The sequence below is a fragment of the Theropithecus gelada genome, chromosome 7a (assembly GCF_003255815.1).
Source record: "Theropithecus gelada isolate Dixy chromosome 7a, Tgel_1.0, whole genome shotgun sequence".
In the NCBI taxonomy this organism is placed as follows: Eukaryota; Metazoa; Chordata; class Mammalia; order Primates; family Cercopithecidae; genus Theropithecus; species Theropithecus gelada.
This window is the reverse complement of record NC_037674.1, coordinates 57441046-57457606: the sequence shown is the minus strand read 5'-3', so window position 1 is coordinate 57457606 and position 16561 is coordinate 57441046. Positions and strand designations below refer to the sequence as shown.

General features: G+C 44.5%; 1 protein-coding gene and 1 long non-coding RNA gene across 2 annotated transcripts in view; one reads left to right on the top strand and one right to left on the bottom strand.

The window, feature by feature from the left end:
* Positions 1 to 9879, top strand: part of TMC3 (transmembrane channel like 3) — a 42068-nt gene extending 32189 nt beyond the window's left edge. Inside the window, exons 17-22 of the mRNA XM_025390405.1 lie at positions 1479 to 1589; positions 2202 to 2327; positions 3066 to 3144; positions 4354 to 4396; positions 6007 to 6262; positions 7728 to 9879. Of these exons, the coding sequence (XP_025246190.1) occupies positions 1479 to 1589; positions 2202 to 2327; positions 3066 to 3144; positions 4354 to 4396; positions 6007 to 6262; positions 7728 to 8571 (1459 nt within the window). The 3' untranslated portion in view covers positions 8572 to 9879. The remainder of the gene's footprint in view (positions 1 to 1478; positions 1590 to 2201; positions 2328 to 3065; positions 3145 to 4353; positions 4397 to 6006; positions 6263 to 7727) is intronic.
* The window catches only part of LOC112627765, a 37862-nt gene extending 21374 nt beyond the window's left edge, over positions 1 to 16488 (bottom strand). The window contains exons 1-2 of the long non-coding RNA XR_003120223.1: positions 16262 to 16488; positions 8449 to 8645 (exon numbers count right to left, since the gene is read on the bottom strand). This is a non-coding gene — a long non-coding RNA (uncharacterized LOC112627765). The remainder of the gene's footprint in view (positions 1 to 8448; positions 8646 to 16261) is intronic.
* Positions 16489 to 16561: the final 73 nt, after the last annotated feature.

Sequence of the window (16561 nt, the reverse complement as noted above, 5' to 3'; positions counted from 1 at the left end):
CTAATGGCATAATTAGGCTTGCCTAGCTTTTACTTGATGCAAACGTGATCACACACACACGGTATGTGCTCCTTTGTGCCCAACTGCTTCCACTCAACATTGTGTTTGTGAGATTCACCTCAGTGAGGAAATACACCCCAATTTCTTTATCCTTGGCTCCTGTTGATGGGCATGTAGGTTGCTTCCAGCTTTTAGCCATAATGAGTAATGCTGTCTTGGACATCCTAAGTGTCTTTGTTGCATATATACCTAGGAATGCAATTGCTGGGCCACAGGGCAGGCGTATGTTCACCTTTAGCAAATGGCACCAAAAGGTTTTCTAAAATGATCACCCCAGTTTACATGTCTAGCAGCATTATATGAGAGTTCCAATTGTTCTATAACCTTGCCAACACTTATTCTTTTATCTGTTTTAATTTTAGTCATTTTGGTGAATTCATAACACATTCTAAATACTTTGATTCGGTTATTTTACTTTGACATAATGGTTATGTGTGTCCGTATCAGTGGCTTTCAAACTTTTTGCTCATGACCTACTTGACAATGCATTTACATTTTATCTGGTGACAGCACACATATGTTAATACATTCAGAGATATATGTTTTGATATATTTATATATGTTGTATATATGTATATATATTTATTATATGTATGTATGTATGTGTGTCTGTGGATAGAGAAAGAGAACGAAGTTTCACAACTTAACACTTTCTTACTACATTCTGTGCTCTCTGAAATTTTCTATTCTCTTCTAGTCAAGTCTTTTTCATGAGAGAGAGACAGAGAAACAGACCAACAGAGAGTACTAGCTGAAAGTAACTAGATTGACCCCTCATTCTCTTTTCTGAACTGTGTACAGAGCCTTACACACCAAACAGGTCTAAGCTGCCCTCAGGGGAGCCCTGGGCATCCAAACTCCCTGACACTAGCTTAGGGCTCAGGGACCAGGACTTAATCAGACATAACACATACCCTGGGCAGCCATGTGCAGAGAAGTTGAGTGCAAATCACACCCAAGTGAGAGAGTCAGGAATCATAAACAAAAGAGCCAAACCATCCCGAGACATAAGAGACAAGTTTAAGCCTGGGAATAGCAGAGGGAACCATTAGGTAAGGACCCAGATGGATAGGCAATGCTTCTAAGATTTTTCCATAAATTGAGTTTACTGTGTGGAACTCCTTGGTGCCAGGGTGAGTTCACCACTCTCATGGTTTGAGGTGAACAGGTGCTCAGCAAATGTTTATTAGATCAACAGGTTGGGTGGGAGAGGTTTGAAGTTCCTTTGAATACTGATTTCTAGGTTTCTAAGCTGCATGTGATCCTATGACAGATCCATTCACAGGTAACCCTGAGAGGAGGATTTTTAGTTTGCAAAGAGTCAGGGCAACCGTTTTTGTGGCAGCTCTTTGGGCATATGCAACCCTGGCAACTGGCTATGGAGTGAACTTAATGCATGGCATTTGATTTATCTGCAGATCCAACAACTTCTACTTGTCAATGCTCCTGTTCATGCTGTTTCTGTGCATGCTGCCAACTATTTTTGCTATTGTCCGATACAAGCCATCTCTAAACTGTGGGCCATTCAGGTAAGTTTCGTTCCCAGCTCTGCCCAAAGCGACTGACAGCTATTGGGGAATTAAATCATATTGAACTGAATTGTCCTCCCGGCTGACAGAGCAGGTAAACAGGATAAAAAGATTGCAAACCCACATGTTTTACATTCAAGACCAGTTCTCTTTCCTTAATAGCAGGCTACCTTTAGTATAATCATCTCTGTGCTCATGTTAAAAAATATAATCCTTTTAAAGTGAAAAAGAAAACCAGCATGGCTCTGTGCTAGAGGACATTCTACCTGGTCAAAACACAAAATGGTTTTATTAAAACACAGTGCACAGCATTTTTTTTTCTATATTATCCAGCTGTATTCAAGCAAAACCCTCTAGCATCTTCATCTAGCATTCAAGTCAGCTTTGACACATGTATGTAATATTTAGTCTACCTTAGTGTACATGATTAGAACACACACATACATGCAATGTGATTAATGACTCCATCTTCCATCCTCCGTATTAATTAGTATGAAATCATTTGAGGAATGTTATGAATTGGCTTCCAGGCATCCAGCCATTTTCTGATGTCTTGCAGCATCTTTCTGCCAAGAGCAATAAAATCTGGAGTTATGTTTTTCTTTCTCACAGTGGACAAGAGAAAATTTATGACATTGTGTCAGAAACTATTGAGAAAGACTTTCCCGTGTGGTTTGGCTCCGTGGTTGGGCACATCAGTAGCCCCGTGGTCATCCTGCCCGGGGTACTCCTGCTTTTGTGAGTACCACACCTGCCAGCTTTGGAGGGACTTCTGTGTGTTTGGCCAACAAGAAAACGCTGCTTTCCAATAATTATATAAAATTTATTAGTTCATTCAAAAATCACTTAGGCTTAGAGCCTGATGATCTCAACAGGGACTCTGAGTCATACACCAGAGTCACATGAGGCAGTGTGCCATGGAGACACAGCCACTGGGTCTCAGCGAAGGGCTGTAAGGGAGCACTCCATTGCTGTCGAGGTGGTTATTGATCCATCAACACCATTTGGTCAATTACTGTGATCACTAGAATGGGGCTGAATGCCATTATTATCATCATCTCATTTTCCAGAAATTTAAATAATCCCGAAAAGGAATTTCACAACTCGGCTGAGTAGCTTTGGCTTGTTTTGGTTTAAAGGAAAAAAATAAAAGTGAGTGGATCCTGTACTCTTAGCTTGATAGACTGCAAAACTTCTCCCCTATTTTCAGGTCTTCCCTATTGCTATCACTAGCACAGAATTCCAGGTCAATGAGGGTGCTGTGGAAAGCCAGGAAAAGAAAACAAAAGCGGCCCCTTCCCAGTGCTCACTGACTTGAGAATTTGCTGATACATTTTGTCCTTAGTGGAGGGTCAGTGGGTAGCCCACATCTGGCCTGGGAGCCTCTCATTCCTGCCAACTATCTGTAGGGAATGTGGTCTGAAAAGCAGAAAGCGAGTTGTAGTTCACTCACTGTCCTGTGTTGTTCTGTCCCAGCATGCTCATCTATTATCTCCAGAGCATCGCACGGTCGCTAAAGCTCAGCAACCACCAGCTCAAAATGCAGATCCAAAATGCAAGTATTTAATGAACTTTGCTATTATGAATGTGTGTCAACCACATGACTGATGTCCCACCAGCATGGAAATACAAGTGAGGTCACATCTTCAAGGTTCTGTGACTCTTGGCCACCCACTAAGGTGCAAGGCCACCAATCCCCAGATGTCCAACAGTTATTTCTAAGACTACCCAAGGATGGCTCACCTTTGCTAGGAAGAAGCCTGCTCCTGTTTTTCTTCCTTCTCAAGGGAACTTGCTGCTGCCTCAAGCCTTTCAGTGCCCTCCTGTGACCACACCAAGCCCTCAGTGTGCCGGGCACTTCTGCGAGCTCTGGTAGATTGGCAAGGGAGAGAAAGGGCCCCTTCCCAATCCTTGTCAACTTGGGCATCTGAGCCCAGCAGCACTGTTTGTCCCTAAAGCCTCACCTCTTTCATATCCTTTCATTGCGGCTGTCATTACCTTCTCTCCGCGGGGCTCAAACCCTCTCTCTCAGAGCAGTCCCAGGGAAACACACATTCCCAAAACTTCCACAATTTCTCTTCCTCCACATACCCCAGGTGTTCCCTTAGTGCCCTGGGTCCTCCAGACCCCCAGGGGGGATCCCAGGACTGGGATGAGGCCAGTGAGGCTCCCAAAGCACCACATGTAAGGAGGCTCTGTAAGTGTAATGCTGACTCTGTCCTTTCACAGCCCTGAAAATAAGTACCTCATGAAATTTGGCGCCCCAGATGCCTCCCTGACCTCACCCATGCAAAAATACTCCTTCCACTTCTATCAGGAAAAAAACAAAAAACAAAAACCAAAAAAACCTCCCATGAACATCAATTCATGCAAAGAAACACAAATTCGCTTCTAATTTGAAATTCATTTGGAGTTACAAAGGCCGTTTTGGTGGAAACATACATCTCCAGTGTTGTTGATCTATATTTTTTTCTTTGTGATTCAGGCAAACTATTACGGGCAGAATCTAAACATGGTCTATTAATTAGCTGTCCCTAAATAAAATTGGCTAGGCACAAAACTTCAGCTCTCAGGTATCTGCATTTATTCACTCAAATAACAGGCCCGAGCCCAGAGCATACTGTCCACAGGGGGCAATAGTAGTACAGTCATGGTCCAAGGTAAGAAGTATGGCATGTAAATCTTTTTTTCTTCCCCCAGGAATAATATTTGTTACTACTTCCTGCTAAAGCCAAAACAAACATGCATATCATTTGCATTTTAGGCAAGATCAGAGGATAAGAAAAAGGTTGCCCAGATGGTAGAAGGTAAGTATTTCTGTTTCTTTTTTTTGTTTGTTTTGTTTTGAGGCAGAGTCTTGCCCTGTCGCCCAGGCTGGAGTGCAGTGGTGTGATCTCGGCTCACTGCAACCTCCATCTTCCAGGTTCAAGTGATTCTCTTGCCTCAGCCTCCTGAGTAGCTGGCATTACAGGTGCATGCCATCATGCCCGGCTAATTTTTATATTTTCACCATAGTTGGTCAGGCTGGTCTCAAACTCCTGACCTCGTGATCCACCCACCTTGGCCTCCCAAAGTGCTGGGGTTACAGGTGTGAGCCACCGTGCCTGTCCTAATTTTTTTTTTTTTAATGCAGAGATCTGCTGTCTCAGTTAGTGGGCATTTAAAAATATAGCCATTTAAGGTAGTTTGCGGTATACTACCAATAAAAATTCCTGATAACCTGTGGTTTTTCACAAGTAACTAGGCACAATAAAATAAAGTCTAGGGATATAAATGTTGTTCTAAATCTTCAATTTTTATATCATATCTAGGCCCATGAATAATCCCAAAACATGTGTAAAACCAGAAGGAAGTATTGAAGTAGGAGAGGAAAATCAGCACATTCATGTGGATGAAAACCCGAAGAATCTCTTTGGTTCACTTTTGTGTACTTTCTCTCCGTGGCCCATCTCTTCCTTGCAATGTTCCCTCTCAGGTCCCTTCCCTGAGCCTCCTTACGTTCTGTCCTGTCCCTGCAGAGCAGGGAGAATGGAAGCATGTGGCGTACAAGTGTGCTGTGGCCTGAAGGGAAGAAAGTGGGCAAGGGCAGCTCGAAGGAGATGAATCTGTTTCTCAGGACCACTAACAGAGTGCTGTGAGCCAGAAGGCTTATTGGGCACCATTAACATGGCACAGCGTACATGAATGAGAATGGGACCCAGAAGGGCTCTAGGGGGCTAGCTCACACAGCTGTTGCAATACTTCACTAATTGGAAGGGACCTATTCCTCTCCAGAAAAATGCCTGAGCAAGAGCCCTAAGGCCTAAGGATTATGCTTGCTTGCTCCATCAGCTTTTCAGAGAGAAGCCTACAATTGATAATGATTACTGAAAGTGGCTGTGGCTCACGCCATAAAATGCCTCTCTAATTGTCATCACTTATTTGCCCATTAAGCATAATTAAATTTAGTTCAGGTCACCTTCAAAAGCCAGAACCCACATAGACTGTTTCAGGACAACAATAGCATTGTCCGGTGTTCATTTTTCAGCTCAAGACCACATCTTTTTTCAGAATGCATGTGAACTGTTTCCAAAGAATCGTAATTGTTGTGTAAGCTTTATTATCTCCATTGAATAGATAAGGAACTGGAGCCCCATATCTGTTAAGTACTTGCTTTGCCTCATGGGAGCATCAGATGGAGCACTATAAAGCCCTGTGTTCACTTGATTCCTCCTACACTCCCAGCTCCAACTTTCAGGGATGAAATCATTTGAATTACAGAATGTTTGTTGCCCACTGGTTAGGTGTATTTGTAAGTGAACTCAATTGTTTGTGGACCAACTCTTGGATGTCATAAAACTCTTGCAACTCACCTCACCTGAAGGTGTCACCTGCTCAGTGACACCTGTCTTCTCACAATGCCTCCCTCTCCCTGCAGCCCGAATCCAGACCCAGGAAGAAAGCACCAAGAAGCTTCCAAACAACAGTGATCTTACCAGCCAGCTGTCCTCAGCGCACTCGGGCACACCCCAAAACAACGGCAACGTGGTCCATTTTGACTCAGGGAGCAGCAAGGGTGGCAGGATAGAGACAGTCGCACAGTCCATGCCCCAGAGCCCCAGGCCAGGGGACAGGGCTCCTAGCTCACCTCTCCCTGGGGTCTCCAAATCCAGGCTAGAGCATGAAACTAACAGGTGAGGCTCCACTGCAGCACAGATGAAAACCTGGAAAGTGAGAGGTCTGAAGGCCTCAGCAGCTTCAGGAGGCCAAGGCCATTAAATTCTAATTCTCCCAGAAGACATGGGGTCAGGAGACTGTGACAGCTGGTACTGAGAAGAAATGGAGGCGGGCTGGGGGTGTCAAAGTTTATCAAACAGGACAAATTCTTCCTCCTAGGTTATCTGCCATTTAACTTGTAAGCAAACCTTCTAGTCAACCTAGGATAAACATTTGTCTAGGCTAAGAAAATAACTGTTTATTTTTTAGTTCCACACTGGTCATATTATTGGCAAGATCTTCCATATTTTAGCTCTAGTCTGGTCAAGTTATTGGCAAGACCATTTATGCATTCCATGGGGTCAACGAAAGCAGTAGATCCCTTCCTACTTTAATGGAGGTAGGACCCCTGGAAAGATGAAGGGGATAGACCTGCAGTGGCCCAAATTCATTTGATCTGAATGTAGCACAGCGAAAGCAATATAGATAAAATACAGGGGCTCTCTTTTTTAAAGATAATGACTAAGTTAGCAAAGAACTTGAAGTCTTCTTATATAAGGAGTTGTCTGCATGTCTCTGTGGGTTCTTGACAAGGAGAAAGGGTTCAAACACTCCTTGGGAGGCCACCACTGGTCAAGCCACAGCCACCATACAGATCAAGTCTTTATGAGGAAGAACTTCTTTTTTTTTTTTTTTTTTTTTTTGAGAGATAGTTTCGCTCTTGTCACCCAGGTTGGAGTGCAGTGGTGCAATCTCGGCTCACTGCAACCTCCACCTCCCAGGTTCAAGCAATTCTCCTGCCTCAGCCTGCCAAGTAGCTGGGATTACAGGCACCTCCCGGCTATTTTTTGTATTTTCAATAGAGACCGGGTTTCACCACCTTGACCAGGCTGGTCTCTAACTCCTGACCTTAAGTGATCCACCTGCCTTGGCCTCCCAAAGTGCTGGGATTGCAAGTGTGAACCACTGTACCTGGCCAGGGAAAAACTGTTTAATATGTACAACTCCCCTCCAGCCACCCGTGGAAACTCAGAGAAGTGCTTGAAAAGTCAGACAGCTGCTTAGCAGAAAGGATGAGAAACTGTGTTCCTAACATGTGCTTCACAGACACTAGTCCCACTATGTGCCTCCTGACACAAAGAGGGCTCTGTGATGAAATACACTAGCACAGTACCCCTCGCTCTGCACTCCCTCGCTCTGCACTCTTCATGGAGACTCACGTGTACATCACTGATTTAGGGTTCTGAAAATGCCAGTAGTAAACAAAACTGTTTAGCCCAGTCCCCCAAATGTCTCTGTGCTCACAATCCACAGAACACCCACTATCCAGTTGGAACCAGCCTCAGTGAAAATGCTCAGAGAACCGCTGACAGCTCACAGTCCTCAGGTGTGGGGCTCTGAGACCACCAAAGCCACAGCTACTTAACCGCCCCTGTCTTACAGGTATCTGCATGGTCTGTGTGCAAGCACCAGCGACCTTCACAGGAACAGATCGCGCATACCTATGACATTTACAAAGCACATCGAAGATGTACACTCAGAACCTCTTTTCCGAAAAGACTTTCAGCAAATGAACCCACCTCACCATGGACCAGAGGCCTCGACTTTGGTGACACAGGGTCCCAAGCCCCACACCCCCAGATACTATGTCATTAATGAACATGACTCTTACAAGAAAAAACATCTAAATGTCTGGCCAGAAAGACATTTCAAGATAGAGGCTTCAGGTGACATTGTGGAGCTGTACCCTAGGAACGTGCAACAATATGCATCCTGGGTCCCCCGCCAGCCTCCCTCCCCACAGCTGAGTGAAGAAGAGGAGGAGACGCCAAGGAGAGATTGGATCAAACAGTCTCTTCCCCCATGCTCTCTGATAGACCTCCGTCAGTCTCCTCATTTTTATATTGGGGAGAGGTCCGAAAGTCAGAACCTGGCTCCCAAGCACCAGGGGAGGGTGCACTACAAGTTGTGGAAGGAAGATTTTGAGGGTCACCTTGAGAGGCCAGCCTATGTGCCCAAAAAGCCACGATCCCAGAAATTCCAATACCCACAGCCTCCTCTGAAGCCCAGAGGGAAGCCCAGGTTTGAGCCATCCCTCACAGAATCTGACTCCATGTCGGCAGCATCCAGCAGTGACCAGCAGAACAGCAGTGCTGACCAGTACCTGCAGGTCACCCACAGCCAGGGCAGGTTCCCGAGGTCCGTGGGCCAGCCCAGCAGGAGGAAGGTCAAGTCGGGGCAGGAGCTGACCATGGATCTGGATGACTTGATTTGTTCAAATGTCTAGGCTTCCTCCAGTGTCCCGTTCCTAGAGGTCAGGCCCCTATTGGAGTGCTGGGCCAGCACATGGCATCTCCCTTTCTGGAAAAAGAGGTGAACACGTGTGTTAGAGACCTGAGGGGCATGGCCAGCCGCTGCTAGCTGAGGCTCTGAGGCTGACAGGGCTACAGGTACCTATTCTACAGCTACTGTTAGCCAAATGTATCCGAGTTAGGTGGTACCAAAGTATGTTGCCAGCAGCGAATCATTACGTGTCTGCAGCAACCTCAATACTTGCCTCCTCAGAAGAATTTGGCAGAGGGGCACAAGACAGAAGGAGAGACTGAGGCAACTTTTAGAGCAGGCATGAAAGTTTACTGAAAAGCTTTAAAGCAGGAATGGAAGAACGTGAAATATATTTAGTAGAGGGGCAAGCAGGCGACTTGAGAGATCGAGTGCACCATTTGACCTCTGACTTGGGGTTTTACACGTTGTCATGCTTCTGGTGTCTTGCGTTACTTCTCCCCCATTCTTCCCTTTCTTCCCTTGGGGTGGTCTGTCCGCATGCGCAGTAGTGGCCTGCTAGCGCTTGGGAGGGGAGCATGCGCAGTGTGTTTACTGGCGTTGTGCACATGCTCACTCAAGGTTCTTCCCTTACCACGGGAATGCTCCATTTTGTCTTTTAGTGCGCATCCTTGAGCCCACTCACCCAACTCCTGAGATTTCATCTGGAAGCTGCTGACCACCAGTTTCAGGTTTTTTCTATCTATTGAGAGACTGTCTTTCCCTGGTGCCAGCTGTGACCAATTATTATTTTAGAGAGACAACTAACAGCCACCTGACCATCACCTAATGGTCGCCTGACATTCCTGGGGGTTGTGTTGAAGAAGGAATTCATGAATTTTACAAGTATAATCAAAGACAACCAAAAATTTTTACTTTTTCCTTCAAAAGCTAAGTGTAGTGTAGCTCCCCAATAGTATAAGTTAAAGAAGAATACTAACTGCCTGTTTTTCCTTCTGTGCTCAGCAAGCCTTATCTGTACTTGCTAGTTTCACATTCCTTGAGGCTCAGTGAGTTCCTGCGTCACCTCCCTAGTGCAGCTGCAAAATTACAAGGTTGATGCAGAAACATGGCTTCCAAGGGATATGGAACATGTAGTGTAGATAAACGTAAAAGATTGATCAACTGCCTTCGTTCTCGCTTCTGTAATACGCTTCCTGCCTCATGTAGCTCCTGGCCACTGACTGCTTAAAAGGTGGCTGCTTCCTTTGTCCAGGGCTCAGACTTTCCTGGACACTAGTCCTACTGAGCCAGGTGATCACCTTTTAATAAAGAACTTTCCTGAACTCACTCTCTTCGGTGTCTCCCATCTTTGTCCCACAACATTTCGTTGGCAGGAGCCCCCACTGTCTGCTCATGTCTGACACTACCCACTGCAACACTACCACCCATGCGTGGATTGTTTGCTTGGGGCTCTTTGCATCCAGAAGCACATCAGGCTATCATTTCAATGAAACTCAGTGCTTTGCCTCCTTTTGGGTTGACCACAAATCATAAGCAAGCCAGATATCTCATCCTGCCTGCTGAAGCCTCACCTGGGATATCGGAATGATACGAGTGAACTGTTTGTATTGCAATGCTGTCTTTCAACAGACAAAAGTCATCTTCTCTAATAAGCACCCCAAATTAGGTGGCCACCCTTAAAGATATCACAATGCTTAGTTTGTATGAATAATCAGTTTAGTAATGACAAGAGTAAATAACATTTATTGAGAACTTATTTTACTGTGCTAACTGGGCAGTATATCTGTATTAATAAATCGGGACACTTAGATTGGAAATAATCCATGATTTATCCCTAAGGTTTACTGGTTTGCTTAACTGGGAAGGATGGGAATCAAGTTAGCCTTAGGCCCAACTGGAGCCAGGGCATTAAAGCATCCTCAGGAATCTCTTTTCACCTCTCTGCTCTATTTTGATGTTTGTTGACCTCATTTTCTCCTACTGGCAACAGGCTTCCTCTATGTAGTCAATGGAGAAGGAAATCACAGCCACAGAAAATGCCAGGTTTACACCACCCAGCCAGTAAGTCCAGAGGGAAGAACAGCGCTGTTTCCCCCCACGCCCCCTGTCCCCTTCACATCATCTTCACCTTTATGGGCTGATGTCCTTGGATTCTTCTACGGGCATTCTGCAGGGTTTGGGCAGCAGTGTGTTCAATCTGCCATGGTTAACCAGGAGCACACCCTGATTCAAATTTCCAGGATAACTCTCTTCACTCTAAATTGTGTCTTTTAAACATTTGTCTCTTCCACCAGATTGTGTCTTTGCAGCAAGAATGGTGTTGTATTCATTCTGCGTTCTCAGTAACTGACACTTAGATATTGTATTCGTTTTCTATTACTGTATAACAAATTTAGTAGGCTTAAAAGAATGCAGACTTAGCATCTCAGTTTCCATGGATCAGGAGTCCAGGCCCAGCTTAGGTGGATCCTGAGCTCAGGGTCTCACCAGGCTATAATCCAGGTGTCTGCCAGAGCTGGCATCCCATTTGAGGTTCAGAGTCCTTTTCCGAGCTCAGGTGATTACTGGCAGAATTCATTTCTTTGAGGTCCTAGGACTGAGGCCCTCCACTCCTAGAGGCTGCCCGCAACTCCCTGCCACAAGGCCCTCTCCACAGCATGGCTGTTTGCATCTTCAAAGCCAGAAAGAGAGTGTTTCTTCAGTTTTGAATCTCTTTCCTTCCAGGGAAAGCCTGAACCCACTTTTTAAAAGGGCTCACCTGATTAGGTCAGGCCCACCCAGATGCTCTCTTTTGATCAACTCAGAGTTAACTGAGTGGAGATCTCATTACATCTTCAAAATCACTTCACTTTTACTCTATCTGGGAGTAAAATATCATCATATACACAAGTGCCAGCATACTCAAGGGAAGAAGATTATATAGGGCATGTATACTAGGGAGCAGCAATCTTGGAGGCCGACCACAGATAATAAACATCTGTTGCACATGAATGGGTGAACAAATAAACGAAAGAATTGTCCTAATGAATGAATCACAGGGTTATATTCTAAGATATATCACCAATTCTAAACAGAAAGAAAAGTCCAGTGTAAATACCACCATTTTAAAAGTACACACAGATTAACACCTCTCCTGAAATTTAGGAAAAGGAGTGGATGTATTTTCAAATATCTTGACATGACAAATCCAAGAGGTTGCAGTCTGCTCAAGATTCAATGTTCTACAATGCCATGGAAATGTGCTTTTGAGATAGAGATGCTCATGGGAGGTTCATGATGATGGTCCCCTCTTCCAGATGCTTGGTCTGGGACTGTGGCCTCAAGCTCCCTGGGACATTAAAACATATTGTGGAAAAGGCTGGCCTTTCCTCCAGACACCTGTGGGAGCACCATTGTCTGTGTGGGAGTGGGGAGGTGCTTCTTTAGGACTTGAGGACAAGCAGGTCCTGAGACATTCCTAAGAAAATTTGAGAGTGGCCAAACAGCCTTGAAAGTATGAGTATCACTCTCCAAGGCACAACAGAGCTCACATGCACTCTGGCACTTACTGTTGGGTTAGGTCTTTAATTTAATTAAATTTAAAAGACAGAATAGTGCAAAGTCTACTGGGACAAGCACCAATATTCCTACCGTGACGGTCAACAACTGCCAAGACTGGAATTTTATTTCCATTTAGCCATTTTGTTACTATTAATAATACAGAAAATATTACAGATACAGTCAAAGCCTACTCTAATCCCTACACAAAGTCTCATTCCCTTCACACTAGGAAGAGTTTGGAGTACAGCCATTGACCAATCGTTTATAGTTTTATATGTTGTATGTGTGAGTATGTATAAGCATCCATAAACAATGTGTAAGCACATCTTAAGTAAACAGTATTATACTGCATGTATTAATGCACATATTTATATTTTTAGCAAAAAAAAGACCCAACTCGTTATGACTGTAGCAAAGTATTTCATCGTGTGAATAAACTACATAATATTGATCCCTTTTTTTTTTTACTGATGGACATTGAAATCATTTCTACTTCTTTGCTGCTGAAAATAATGTTGCACTAAACATCTTTTATATGTCCTTCTTCATGTATCTTCTTGGCACACACATGTGCCAGTGTTTACTTAGAAGTGAATATCGGTCCTCGAAAAAGAGAAATCCCTAGCTCATAAGAGATGAGCATGTTCATTTTCACTAGCAGCTCCTTTATTAGTCCTCACAAGTCCAGACGTCTGTGCACGCTTCCTCTAGAGCATGAGAGGGCTATTTCCTTATAGCCTCACCAAGGCCTGATACTGTCACACCATCTCATTTTTGCCAATCTGATGAAAAAATTATACCAACTTATTTTAATTAAATTGCACTTTTGATTGTTATCATCTCTCCCTAAGTCAACTGGCCATTTGCATTTCCTCTTCTGAGAATTGATTGCCTAGTCAACACCTTTGTTCGTTTTTCTGTAAACATCAACCATCATTGCTGTGAAAGGAGCTCATAAAGCTCCTGACAAAAGCACCACATGATAATCAGTTATCCCTTTCCCTTCCCTGAACTCTAGCCCTTGTCTAAGTTGCAGGAACAGAAAGCCACAAACCTACACTGTCAAAATGCCTTTGCATAACTGTGGTTTCACAACATTGCTTTGTATTTTAGCAACAGTCCACAGGGGTGTACGTTTCTGCCTTTGGTCAAACTATTATTGAGGACATGATCCACAGCATTATTAAAATCTCTCCTAAAAACACCTACATAACAAACTCCTCTCAGGTCTCAAAGATCAGACTATGATATCCATTAAAGAGTGAATTCCTTTCGATAAGAGTAGTTCAGTAAATATCTTAGTAACCTCAGAATGCTTCCTTTAGTCACCCCTTTTGTCTCAGAATTCACGAGTGCCAGGAAAATTAGAGCAAAGTTTTCTGCACATCTCTAAAAGACTAACTTCCCTAGCCTAAGGTAATATTTTCCAGCTACTCTGTGTGTGTGTGTTTTCCTTCTTTTTAGAGTTTGCAGGTTGTTGTTTTATCTTTGCACATTTCACACTTAACACTACATATACTCATAGGATGTAGTAGACAGTAAAGCATATGAGTAAACACGTGGCCTTTGGAAAGAGAAATCGGATGTTTGCCATAGCTCTGCCACTTCCCAGCTGTATGGCCTTGGATACCCTACTACTCCCATTGCAAAATGGTGCTGCGGTATTGTTGTGAAGTTAAATGGCCCAATACAGGTAAAGTGCTTAGGATAGTGGCTAGCAAGAGGTAAGTGCTGAGTAATGATTAGCTGTTGCTGAGTAAACAATAAACATAGACATGCTTACATTTGTAGATTCACATAGCATCTGCCCAAGCTAACTTAGTAAATATGCATGCAATTCTTCATCAGTGTCTAAGTGGAAAGCAGACACTGCACTCTATTCAGGGCCTTGTAAGATTGGAGCATGTGGACACTTGGGCCCATCCCCTCTATAGTTTGTCTGGTGGTGGTGTGAGTTAGAAGCTACTGGACTACCTACCCCCATATACACCTAATAAAAATTCAACTGGGACTTTGATGAAGTCTGGTGGACAACTGGGTGACTCAGAGGCCTCTCAGGACCTTGTGGGAAGGGCTCTGATCTACGGAATCTCCAGAGCTGTCATTCCTCCATCCCCTTCAGCTCCAAACTGCAGCCTCAGACAGACTACAAAATAGATTTCTGTCCCAGGCCCCTGGGAACCAGCTCTCTATTCCAACCATCTGCTCACGCTGCCCCGTGCCAGCCTCCAGTGATAAAATAGATGAGTGGCCTGTTCCAAGGCTGCCCCAACCTCACCAATCTCCTACTTCCAGTTTGTCACAGGCCTCGCGGACAAACAGTTTGCTTCTCCAAATATTTTGTATATCCAGACGTTCCCATTTCCTAGGAGCAAAATAGTGCTACTATAGTCCTACAGGGGATCTGCTTCACCCCCACTTTCCACCATCTGTGCTAGGTTATTTTGATGGCTACATAATATTCCACTAAATGGATGTTCTGTAACTTTGTTTAATATACTGTTAAATAGGTTGCTTCCAGTTGCAAGATTAATTTTATACATCTTTGTGCAGGAAGAGTCACTGGATCAAAGAACAAGTAGAGTAAAATTTTAATACATGTTGTTATTCTGTTCCCAGGAGGTTGCATACATTTATACTCTCATCCACAGTGTATAACTATTTCTCCATACCCTCACCAACACAGGGTATAAACAAACTTCTTCATGTCTGTCCATCAATAGGTTTAAAAAAAGCCTCTCCTTGCTTTAATTTTTAATTCCCTAACAACGAGTGAGGTTCTGCATCTTTTTATAGCTTTGTTAGTCATGTCAATTAATTTTTCCACAAAGTATCTTTCCATGTCTAATGCATTCTTTTTGTCTATGGGGTTGTCTGAAAATTGCTTAATGATTTGTATGAGCCCTTGGTTCAATAAGAAAACTTATGTGTTAAAGTGTGTCCTGATTTTTTCTCATATTATCTAACTTTTTTTGAAATTTTGATGTGCTTAAATTTAATTGGGGTTAATTTACTAGTCTTTTATTTTATGGGTCCTGAGAGTATTCACATGAGTTACTTCCTTTGCTCTTCACAAGGCCATAGGGAACATTTGTTTGTTTGTTTATTTTTATTAATTTTTGAGACAGAGTCTTGCTTTGTGTAGCCCAGTCTGGAGTGCAGTGGTGCAATCACGGTTCACTGCAGCCTCTGCCTCCTGGGTTCAAGAGATCCTCTCACCTCAGTCCCCCAAGTAGATGGGATAACAGCCCCTCGTCACCATGCCTGGCTCATTTTTGTATTTTTAGTAGAGACGGAGGCTCGCCATGTTGCCCAGGCTGGTCCCGAACTCCTGGGTTCAAGTGATCTCCTGCTCCGGCCTCCCAAAGTGCTGGGATTACAGGTGTGAGCCACCAGACCCCACTAGGAACATTTATGATGTGTCCCATTTCACCTTGGAGCGAACTGAAGCTCAAAGAATAATGAGTGAAACTGGGTCTAGATCTTGAGCTCCCTAATTCCCTATCCAGGCCTTCTTCACAGCCTGGCTGCCCTTCATATCTTCCAAAAAGGTCTTTCAAGTTGTCATTTTGTTTACACTACTCTTCCAAACATTTATATCCAAAGTTTAAAGGAAACAATAAGTACACAAAAAAGAAAGATAAGAAACAGACCTCAATATTGACCTTTTCAAATATTTAGTTGGTGATAGTGCAGAAGAGGGGAAAAGGGGAAACCGAGGCTGTCCTTGCTATTCACACTGGGAAGACGCGACCCTGGCTCACTCTCCGCAGCTCCAGGGAAGCTGGAAGCAGAGAACTCCCATATCTCTAATAAAGCCGGGCCTCTCGCAGATGTTAGCGCATTGCATTGACTCCTGGACACCTGTACTAGAGGCCCCTCAGGCACCTCCAACTAAATATGCCCAGAACTGAACCCAGCCTATCTCTTCTCCATCTCAGGTAAGCTGCCAGGTGGCCAAGGCTGGGAGTCATGATGCTTTCTCCTTCTGAACATCCACAATCGGGGGCAGAGACCTTCACCTTCCATCTCCTAAATACTCTACGATGGGTCCTCTTCTCTTCACCGCCACTCCCCGCACCCCTGCCCCACACCTCTCCCACCATTGCACGCGCCCAGTCTCCACGCGCATTTCCTCTCCCACCCTGCACCTCTAATGCAAATCGCACCACCGTCCCGCAGGCTGAAAGCTTCGGTGCACTCAGGACAAGAGTCCACGCTTCTTAAACAAACAGTCGACATTGTCTGCGACCTGGCCTGGCCCAACGGGTCTCCGTCATTGGCCATCTTAGAGTCCCGGGGCTCCAGAGCCCCTCCCACAACTGTACAAGAAGGAGGCGGATACGGCAGGACCTTACCAGGCACGCCGGAGGCTTCCGGGACCCGCCCAGGCGCTGATGCTAACTGGAGAGCCTGGCCCCGCAGTCTGTGGTCCTGCCAATCTTAGGGAG